At 40.9% G+C, this 11,066-nt stretch overlaps 1 protein-coding gene across 1 annotated transcript; it reads right to left on the bottom strand.

The window, feature by feature from the left end:
* Positions 1-2,220: 2,220 nt before the first annotated feature.
* GZMA (granzyme A) lies at positions 2,221-7,374 on the bottom strand. The gene is made up of 5 exons (XM_010205182.2): positions 7,290-7,374; positions 6,363-6,507; positions 4,564-4,702; positions 3,599-3,871; positions 2,221-2,841 (listed from the first exon to the last, which is right to left on the bottom strand). Exons 1-5 carry the CDS (start codon positions 7,348-7,350, stop codon positions 2,683-2,685), a joined length of 777 nt encoding a protein of 258 aa, XP_010203484.1. The 5' UTR covers positions 7,351-7,374; the 3' UTR covers positions 2,221-2,682.
* Positions 7,375-11,066: the final 3,692 nt, after the last annotated feature.

Genomic DNA, 11,066 nt, shown 5'->3' with positions numbered 1-11,066 from the left:
ATTATTAGGAAGACAAGAAGCCAGGAGTAAGGAACCACTCTTGCATTTGGATATTAAAGGCCCTGCTAGTCCAGAAACTCATATTGTTTGGATTTTTTTTTTTCTGATGGAAATATATTTAGAATATCTCCTCGTAGACAGAGAGGAATGGAAGTGTAAGAGAGTAAAGCAGGGTCAGTTCATGGAAGATTGCTTTATGATCAAATACATGAAAAGGGATAGGCAAAGTTAACAGGGGCCCAAGTGTCTCTGGAAATGAATGTGAAACTGTCTTGTCTTCAGTTCTTATTATTTTTAAAACCTCATATTCTGCTGTTCATAAATCACATGGTTGCTGAAAAAAATTCTATGATTCTGTGTTAATTTACAATAAATTTGCTACTAAACTGCTGACATCAACTTGTATCCTCTTCAAAATAGGTCAGAAAATGGGAATGTTCGTTATCAATTAAGAAATGACTACCAAGAAGCTTGTATGTTTGTCCGTACAGTCAAAGCTGGCCCTTGGGAAGGCCAGTCCAGCAAGAAGTCTGGAGAACAGAGGATTTTCCCTTGGTGGATGAGGGAGAGGTTAAACACTTGTTGGCCAAGCTTAACACTCATAAGTCAATGGGTCCTGATGGGATGCATGCTAGAGTGCTGAGGGAGCTGGTTAATGTGATTGCTAAGCCTCTCTCCATCATTTTTGAAAAATCATGGAGGACAGGTGAGGTGCCTGAGGACTGAAGAAAGGCCAATGTCACGCCAGTCTTAAAGGGCAGGAAGGACGACCCAGGGAACTACAGGCTGGTCAGCCTCACCTCCATCCCTGGAAAGGTGATGGAACAACTAATCCTGAATGTTGTCACTAAACATATGAAGGTAAAGATGGTTATTGAGGGAATCAACATGGATTCACCAAGGGAAAATCCTGTTTAACCAACCTGATAGTCTTCTGTGAGTGCGTAACTAACTGGCTAGATGAAGGGAGAGCAGTGGATGTCATCTACCTTGGCTTTTGACACTGTCTCCCATGACATTCTCATCAGAAAGCTCAGGCAGTGTGACTTGGATGAGTGAACAGTGAGGTGGATCGAGAGCTGCCTGAATGACAGAGCCCAGAGGGTGGTGATCAATGGCACAGAATCGAGTTGGAGGCCTGTGGCCAGTGGAGTTCCACAGGGATCGGTTCTAGGGCCAGTCTTGTTCAACATTTTCATCAATGACCTGGATGAGGGGACAGAGTGTACCCTCAGCAAATTGGCTGATGACAGCAAAGCGGGAGGACTGGCTGATTCCCCAGAGGGCTGTGCTGCCATTAAGTGGGATCTCAACCGACTTGAGAGTTGGGCAGAGAGGAACCTCATGAGGTTCAACAAGGACAAGTGTAGAGTCCATCTGGAGAGGAACAACCCCATGCACCCCATCTGGGGATTGACCTGCTGTAGGGCGACTGAAGAGAGAGACCTGGGAGTCCTGATTGATAATAAACTAACCATGAGGCAGCAATGGCCAAGAAGGCCCTCATGGCCCTCTTGGCCTTCATGGCCAAGAAGGCCAATGGCATCCTGGGCTGCATCAACAAAAGTGTGGCCAGCAGGTCTAGAGAAGTTCTGCTTCCCCTCTCCTCTGCCCTGGTGAGGCCTCATCTGGAGTCCTGTGTCCAGTTGTGGACTCCTCAGCTCAAGAGGGACAGGGAACTGCTGGATAGAGTCCAGTGCAGGGCCACAAAGATGATCAGGGAACTGGGACATCTTCCTTATGAAGAAAGACTGCAGGAACTGGGGCTGTTCAGCCTGGAGGAGACTGAGGGGGGATCTTATTAGTATTTACAAATAGTGTCTGAGGAGGTTGGGGCATCCCTTTTTTCTGTTGTATCTAGTGACAGGACAAGGGGTAATGGAAAAAAGTTGGAACACAAAAAGTTCCACTTAAACATAAGAAAAAGATATTTCACTGTGAGGATGAGGGAGCCCTGGCACAGGCTGCCTGTGCCAGGGAGGATGTGGAGTTTCTTTCTCTGGAGATCTTCAACACTCGTCTAGACGTGTTCGTCTGTGACCTGATCTAGGTGGATCTGGTTGGACTGGATGATCTCTAAATGTCCCTTCCAACCCCAACCATTCTGTGATTCTGTGAAATGCGCATTTATTATGAACCACAATCAAATGCAGTTGCTGAAACTTTATTTTCTGAAACTTAGCAGTATCCTACATCTCTAAAATTGGGAGCTCTGCTGCAGAGAAACTGCCAAGTTTTTCAGGTGTTCATGGTTGTGCCTAGCATCTCACTAACTTTCAAGGTTATTTGCAGAAGTGCAGGTACAGAAGAGTGCAGTATACACTGAGCATGCAGTGAGGACACAAGCAGCTGGTTCTTGGTCAGAAGTCTCTGTCCATATAGATATCAGTCTGCATGTCCAAAGCAAGCATGTTTGAAGCCTGAGTCACAAATCCCCATCAAATGGCTGACAAGTTATAAAAGGTGTTTTAGCAGAATGCTGTGTTCTTGCCCTTTTAAAACCACATCCGTCCTGAAAACAGAGATATATATTTTTATCTATAAGGACATTAAGCTGTCAAAATTCATTATGGGAATACCTCTTTTAGCAGTACAATGAAGCTGTTCTAAAAAGCATGTTTTACAACTAGATACTGATACACAAGTACCAAGTAGGAAATCATTTGGTCAAACCCCAATCTATTAGGCTCCTCCTATGGTTTTCCTTATCCACCGGAGGTATTGCCTTGTGAGTCGAGTGTAGACTCCAGGGCTATCAACAGTACCACACTTGTTTGCCTTCCCAAAAGCAGTGATGCCTCTCATCACATTATTGCATCTTAAAGGTCCTCCAGAATCCCCCTGGAAAAAGCAGAAAAAAAAGAGTAAATATTCAAATTTACAAAAGCTAAAAAGTGCTTCTTTTCAGTAAAGTTTTCCCCAGTTGCATGGAGGAAGTAAAACATAGACAGTGCAGGTTTTTTTAAATGATTTTCAATAGCAAAACCCAAAATAAGTCTTCAGTCTGATCTTTAAAATGTGTCTAATGGGGAATGAATGTAGCTCAATGCTAAGGAATATTAAGTCTTTTTGAATATGGAAAGAATAAACTTGGAAACTTTCCTCTTGAAATGCAGGAAGTCTCTGGAAATTGGTACCTTTTTTGTAGTGTTGTCAGTTCAATGTTGAAAGTTAAAAAATTGTAGTAGTCCTTATATAGTCGTGCATTTGACTTTGGGCTCAGTCAAAATGCTTTATATCAGCAAGCCTTGTGTCAAAGCCCTCTGACATCAGAGAAGTTGTTCCACTGAGGTGGCCTGCTTAAGAATAGCTTGTAAGCTATTTTGTGGAGATTTTTCCATTAAAATCATTTTATTGAAGAAGAGAATAACTATCTGCCATGCCTGGATAAAAACCACAATATCCAAAGTCTGTGAAGGTGTATATCAATCAGAAGTTTTGATTTTCAGTCTTAGAAGAACCAGCCTTGGTAAATTCACTTATTTTTAATAAAACTCTCCAGTGAACTGAGGAGAAGCAAAAGCTATAAATGTGTAAAAGCCAATACGTGAATTTTAATTTTAAATATTGTCTATATGGAGACAGTAAATGTACTTACATAGCATGAGTCCTTTCCTCCATTCTTAGCCCCTGCGCATATCATCTTTTCTGTTATAACAGGGTTGTTTTTATAATGATTGTTGTCATTGCAGATTTGCCTACTGATGACAGTAATATTGACCTCCCTCAGCGTATCAGAAGGCTTTCTCAGACGATTGTGAGTTTGTCCCCATCCTGCTACCGTGCAAGTTGTTCCTGGTTTGAGATCGTTGTCTGAGGTAGGCAGGGGAATGACTTGTACAGCTTTGTTAAGTCTTGCTCTTTTCTGAAGCTGTAAAAAGCCACAGAAAATAGTGATTATGTGGGAGACCCCAACAGAGGCCCCTGCATGTTAACAGTTGGATCTTTTCCATTATAGTAATGGTGGATTGCTGCAATCCCTTTATGAGAGTACTTGGTTCTTTGTGACAGGATTTGTGTAATCAATGGAAGAATAAGGAAAATTAGTATTCTTTCTGTCATGAAAACATATTTAGCTTTTGCTGAAATATTAGCTATAAAAAATACCAGTTTTACTACTTTGGCGCTCAGACCATTGTGAGGACAAAATAGCAGTAATCACTGGAGCTGGCAAAACTGAGAATCAGAGAAGTTGTATATTTTTACTCAGAACCAATTTTCAGACAGAACACTAAGGTTTTTAAATAAATCATTTCTATGTGTGAAATATGCTTCTTTTGGTGGACAGTCTTTGTTCTTTCATTGGAAAAACAGAAATTTAAATATCTTGGTGAAGTTCCAGCTTTTTTCCACTTCTAGCATTGGCATGCATTACAGGAATTGTTGATTGCTTTATTTTCCAATGCGTCCCCAGTTCCTCAGTCTGCTAGATTAGCAGACCAAACTGTACCACCCCAGAAAAAAAGGCACTGAAAACTCCCTTGTCTCATCTCCCTTAAAAGAAAGAGGAAACCGGTACATCACAGAGGATGCATATTCCATGAGTAATGTGTGAGTCTTTACCTGCAGCAGCATAATGTCATTTTCCTTGCTACTGAAGTCATAGCATGGATAGCGAATTTGTTTTGCAATCCGAAAAACCTGTTTTTCTTTTTCTCTTGCTGTCAGTGAATGAGCTCCGAGAGTAACTTTGCCTCCCTTCCTGAGAAGAGAGACAACATGGTTAGTGGGATTCACTTGCTGTAACCCCATATTTTTTTTGCTGTTAAATGTGGTGCTATAATGTCCAGCTGCTACAATCTCTTTCCTCATGCCTGAAAAGCAACAGTGATTTACAAAAATATAAAATATTATCCTGTGTTTAGAAGCAGTTAAAACTGACTCAGTAAATCAAATTCATGCTATCTTATTTTCAGCTTCCCAGGAACACAGGCAAGAGTCAAGTTGATTCTGAACCTACCCCTGTTGTTTCCCTTTGGGAACTGAATAAGGGGTGGATGCTTTGCTGTTGGTGGTAGTCTCAAAACTGGGCCTCTCCTATTTGTGCTGAAAATCTAGAAGAACAGCTCACAGCACTGTTATTTCAGAGATCATCATGACTGGACTGAATTGTACTATTGCTTTGCACTACCATTTCAACACCATTTCCTGAGTCCATGTGAGACAAAGCTCATTCCCTTTCTCTAACATGTTCTGCAGCTTCATATACTTACTAGATGCTGAAATGGTGACAGTTGTGCCTTCTGGGGCTCTCTAATATAGAAACCAGGAGTCTAGCACTCCCTGGTCAAGCAGTCCAAGCAGACCTTTATATCAAACCACGGGTATAGCTGTTAGTGGGAGAACAATGAATGTTATAGCTGAATGGGACAATATTCTTCAAGCAGATATGTAGGTTGGTCCTCATTTCTATCTTACTGTGGCAAACACAATCCCAAGAAAGTAGTTGCTCCTTTCCTTCAGCTACTAAGAATCATTAGGTTAATGATCATTAGGTTAATTTATTGTGTTTTCTCTTAAGTGTGATCTCATTTGGAAATGCTCTTTACCTTATGTTAGTAGGAAAATTTTGAGCCCTATGCTGTCTTTGTAGTAGGTCTCATACCTCCCTGTTTGGATGGGGAGAAGAGGGGTGGATAAATTTCTCTGGTGTCTGCAGAGTTCAGTGATTCACTGGTCCTGGACAGGCTGTTGACAGAGCCTGTGTGAGGTCTGGCTCAGCAGCAGCTCCAGTCCTCCTCACAAAGGCAAAGGGTGGGCCATGTGATTTAAACCTCATAGCTTGTCTCGCTGAGGGACTCTGCGAGGCAAATAGCCATTTGCATCTTGAGTCAGACAGGAAGAAGAAAGGTTGGCTGACAAGCCATCATATCGAGTAGGGTAGAGGTCTCTCAATGTTTCCTGTCATTTTTCTGGAGAGTTTTTGCTCCTGTGTAACTGCATGTGGTCTCTTTCTGTGGTGAACTGCATATCTTTTACAGAGTAAAATGACAAGAATTTATTTGTTTTCTGAGCAGCTGTTTAGACTGGCCAGTCTTCTGGCCTGGTGCACTGGCTGACTGAAAGACCAGGGATAAACCTTTCCCCCGAATTCACTACTTTGATGTTGGTACTCTGTGCTTGCATGCAGTTAAAAGCTTGTAAAATATCTCTTCAGAAAGAGTGAAGGCCAGTATACCTTGTCATATTATTTTTTGCTCACTGAAGCGCATTTGTCAACATAAATTATAAAACACAATGATCAGAACACAATCATGGTCATTCTAAATTCATAAAGACCACCAGAGATCTTAACTTTCCTTCTTGAACAGAGGCACCAGACACTCGCTAAGGACAAACTCTGAATCAGAGTAAGAACTTACACATCACAGTGGGCAGCTGTTAACACCCAGTTTTCCTTAATCAAAGCTCCTCCACAAATAGATCCCTTTGCTCCTTCGATTAGGGCCATAAACGGTCTTGAGTGTGGTGCTACTTCAGTTCCTCCAATGATATCCACACACAAACCTAAAAATAAAGACGAGACACAATGCAAACAGCTGGGTGAACAAAAACTGTAAGACACTGAAAGTCTTAGAAAAAACAATTATTGCAATTACAAAGTGTGCAGACACTGAAGTGGCACGTGCCACAATGCTGGTCTTCAGGGTAGACTTTTAAAATTACTCAGCTGTATGTTCCAATGGGACCAAAATTAGATCAGTGAGTTCAGCTTTGACAGGAAAAACTCTCAAGTATTGTTACTCTTGCACAGATTTATTTTCTTGGAGTTCACTGCCATGGTTAATTTCTTAGCTTTCATTGTGAGAAACAGCCCCAGATCTGCCACATGATATGTGACTTAGGAGGATGTCTGGAAACTGGGCTATGTAGTGTAACTCACTTAACATAAACCTGTTTTTCAGAAAAACAGAAAATAGAGAGTTTAAAGTATATTTATGCCTCTGGAGAGAAAGGTCAGATAATCATTATGTTAACTCCTTGGAACTCCTCCAAATTAATAATAAAAAATAAATAAATAAATAAATAAATAAAGCTGTCCTCTGTGGAGCTTTAATTAACGCAGTGCATGCAAGACCTTTTTTTTTGTTTTTTGGTTTTGGTTTTTTTTGTACAAAAGATCAAACACATGCAAGAGAGTGGAACAGAGCTAAAGAAAAGAACTTGAATAATAATCATGACTACTTGAATAATATTCATGACTACTTCCTTTACATTAATACATGTTGGCTTAACTGGAACTCTGTATGTCAGCATTTACCTCAAAAAGAATTGAATTGGGCACTTACCTCCACGAATTACCAAGAGAATAACAGCAGCAGACGTGGACAAAATAAGGAAAGCTCCCATGATTTCTATTTGATGTTCTCCCTGATTCACTGTTAAATATATATCTCTAACTGAAAAGGATGTGGGTTTTGTTTTTCCTCTTAAGGAGATTTGACTTTTGTACCTGTGACAAAGGCAAAAAACCACCTCAAATATGTAGTTTACAGCAAGAGGTGTTGGTGAGAAATTGTGTCATCTTTTGTGGTGTGAAGACAAGATCAGCACCCCTTCATGTTTTCTCTGTAGCATTTCCAGAGAACTGATATATCTGAGTATTGATGTGAAACCTTGCAAGCCACTGTGTGCAGCTACACAGTGAAACTCAGCTGACATAAATGTAGGCTCGATTCAGTTGCCCAACATATGGTTTCATTCTAGACCTCACAATTGGCCTCCAGGTTAAGGATGATTCCCAGCGTGTTCTCCGTTAGAGAGTCATATGTGCTGTTCAGGAGCAACTCATGGCCAAGGAATCTGATGTTTTCTCCTTCCAGCATCTGATCCTGCCTCATTAGTTTTGGACTGATGAGCATCCATGTATCATTGAGTGTGGTTTAGTGGCCTAGAGATAAGTGATGCCATTTAAAGTGCTTTAAGATCTCTCAGGTATGTCTCCTGATGCAGAAGACCATGGATCTTCTGTAGATGCTATGTCAGATTTGCCAGCCCTGTGCCCATGTCTCAAAAAACCCAGGAAACCATGCCATGGAAACCCAAGGTGTCTCAAATATCACTAAATGCCTAGTTTTAGGCAACTGAATTGATACCTGAAAACTGACTAAATCTTGTTAGAGCCTTGCAAAGATACAGTTCCACCCAAATAACAGAAATTACTTCCATCAGTATTAAATAATTTGGAATATTGAATGTTCTGTTAACTAACTGGGGACATTTGGTGAAATATCACCACCACATAGCCTGAAAGGTTTCCTGAAGACCTGGGTCCCACTGCAGTCAGCCTGCAGAAACCTTCTGTGTTCTTGCTGTCACATTTTTGTCCTCAATTGTCCCAACATGGTGTGAGTTTTACCTGTAGAAAATCTTGGACAGAAAAATGGCTCAAATTTACTGTTGCCCTTCTTTCTGGGACAGAGAGCAATTATTGGTGGCTGCTCTGAAGAGGGCAGATGTGGAGCTGTTTTTAGAGATGGCAGAACTGTTGGTCACTAATGTGGCTTGTCAGAGACACTGTCACCTATGTGATATGGTGATAGCTTCATGCACTGCAAGACCACACCAAGGTTTTAATTGCCTTTCATTTTTCTCCACATCCCCTGTAACTATCAGCAGTTTGTAGAACTGGTGTTATTTTTTTTTCCTCAAAGTTCTCCCAAAAGTAGTATCACTAGATATCATAAGTACTGTTCTTTCATTTAAATCTGATTTTGTGACCTTTAAATTAGCAGTCTTACTATACTGAAGCTGTTTATTCTCTGGACTGTGTACAGCCATGCCCAGGATGAACACTTGTGACCGAAATCCTGTACACCAAGAGCTGATTAAACTCATAGTACTACATTAGTAGCACAGAAATACAAGTAGGTGTAGTTAACTTGGAAAGTCCTCAAAGCCTTGTAGCCAATCAGTGTTACTTATGTTATGAAGCTGAGTGACAGAACACAGAATCACAGAATCTTTAGATTTGGAAGGGACCTCAGACCTCGTCTGTACCCCATGATTGTTCAAAAATGTTGGAGAGTGGCTTAACAACCACATCAGACAGCTGTCTCAGCATTCTTGGATGCATCCCATCAGGTTATTAGTGTTAGGCTTGGCCAACAAATCTTTAACATCTTCCTTATCTACCAAGGGCAAGTCCTCTGCTGTCCAAGCCGTCCTACTATCCTTGCTGGACTGGGCTTCCCGAGGGTCAGCCTTGGCTGTAAAGACTGAAGCAAAGAAGGCATTCAGTACTTCGGCCTTCTCTGCATCCTCTGTCACCAGGACACTCTCTGTGTTCAGCAACAGTCCTACATTTCCCCTCATCTTCCTTTTGCTGCTGATGTACCTGGAAAACCCCTTCTTATTTCCCTTAACTTTCCTAGCCAGGTTTAATTCTAGAAGGGCTCTAGCATTCTTAGTTGCACCCCTGCATGCCCTGGCAATGTTCCTATACTCTTCCCAAGAAACCAGACTCTGTTTCCACCTCTCATAGATGGCTGCTTGCTGCCTGAGTTGTCCCACCAAATCCTTGTTCATCCATGGAGGCCTCCTGCCACCTTTTCCTGCTTTCCTACATGTGGAGACACACTGGTCCTGGGCTTGGAGGAAGTGGTGCTTGAAGACTGACCAGCTCTCTTGGGCAATTCTACCTTCTAGGATCTTATCCCATGAGATCCCTCCAAGCAGGTCTTTGAAGAGGCCAAAGACCTCTTTTGGCCAAAGAGGCCAAAAATCCAGGGTCACAGTCCTGCTTTGTGTCCTGCCTCTTTCACACAGGATCTTGAACTCTACCATCTTATGGTCACTGCAGCTGAGGTTGCCTCCAACCTTCACATCCCCAACCAGGATGGAGAGTCACTTTTGGGTAGATGGTAATGAGATGGTAAATTCTAAAAGTCACATGTTTTATTTTAAAAGAGCTTTGGAAGAGTCTTGTGAAATGTGTTCTGTTGTGTTGTGTCATGCATATATTTTCAAATTGGGTTTTAAGTATCATAGTAAGTATGTAAGTAAGTAAGTAACTAGTAAGATTCTAGTAAGATACCATAGAAAAAGGCATTTCAATGTCATCATCTCATTCGCCAACTGGGAGAGATGCTGTTCTCTAACTCTTGAATAAAAATGAGAGCTACCTATATTGGGCAAATTAAATTTCTGATTCTTTTGATGGTAGTTAAGATGGCAGCAGTTTTTTGACCATTTTTTTTTCACAGGAAGGCATGCTTTTTTTGTAGTGGTTTACCAGAAGGGCGTGTAAAACATGAGTACAGACACAGAGGTTTGCAATACAGAAATCTTTCTCTCACCATTGTGTCCTCTTGTCTTTTTCTTGTGACCACCAATTAGTTATTTTCTTTCCATTTGATGCTTGAACACTTTAGGATTTTCTGCATCTGAATCCTGCATCCTCAAAAGTTACTGCTAAGAAAATACAAATTGTTCTGTCCTCTGTGGATGTATCTTGTCTTTTGTGTCAGCCATTCCTGAGCTTATCAGACAACAGATGCCTTCTCATAAAACTCATGTATGAAAATACCTGGGAAGTATAATTCTGCAGAGGATCATCTGCTGCTAATGTATCTCGGTCCAGTTTGTGAATGACATTTGTACTGTGCTTGCCCTAAATTTTCTCACTAGTGTTCTATGAAGCCTTTTCAGGTGGCCCTTGTATTCCTTCTCCCTCTTATCTACCAGCTTGAAGATGATCAGTTTTATTCTTCTTATGTATTTCCATTTTTTTTTCTCTTTTTTTTTTTTTTCTTTAAAGTCAATAGAGAGTTGAAATCTCTGAGACACTTAAGTTTTATTATACATTCATCCCAGGTAAGGCTCAGGAATTTTCTTATGTGCTTGTTTTCTAATGTAATGCAGTGCAGGGTTTCGGAAATTCCTGTGCAACTTGGACCAATTGATGTTGACTCACTTTTACAATCGAAGAAACAAGCAGGTTTTAAAGAAACCTGAAGAAAGAACCTAAAAAAAATGAAATGACAGTTAAATAATACAATGTTAATGATGTAAAGGGAAACTTCAAGAGAGAGAGCTGTTCATAAAACCTTTCAACCATTATTTCC

The sequence above is a fragment of the Colius striatus genome, chromosome Z (assembly GCF_028858725.1).
Source record: "Colius striatus isolate bColStr4 chromosome Z, bColStr4.1.hap1, whole genome shotgun sequence".
Classification (NCBI taxonomy): Eukaryota; Metazoa; Chordata; class Aves; order Coliiformes; family Coliidae; genus Colius; species Colius striatus.
This window is presented reverse-complemented; position numbering and strand designations above follow the sequence as displayed.

Excerpts from the sequence above, each read along its gene's own strand:
- GZMA (XM_010205182.2), bottom strand. The coding sequence starts at position 7,350 with ATGGGAGCTTTCCTTATTTTGTCCACGTCTGCTGCTGTTATTCTCTTG. Across the intron at positions 4,703-6,362 it reads ACAGCTGCCCACTGTGATGT|GAAGGGAGGCAAAGTTACTC; the intron begins GTAAGTTCTTAC and ends CTCTCTTCTCAG. Across the intron at positions 2,842-3,598 it reads GAGGAAAGGACTCATGCTAT|GGGGATTCTGGAGGACCTTT; the intron begins GTAAGTACATTT and ends TGCTTTTTCCAG.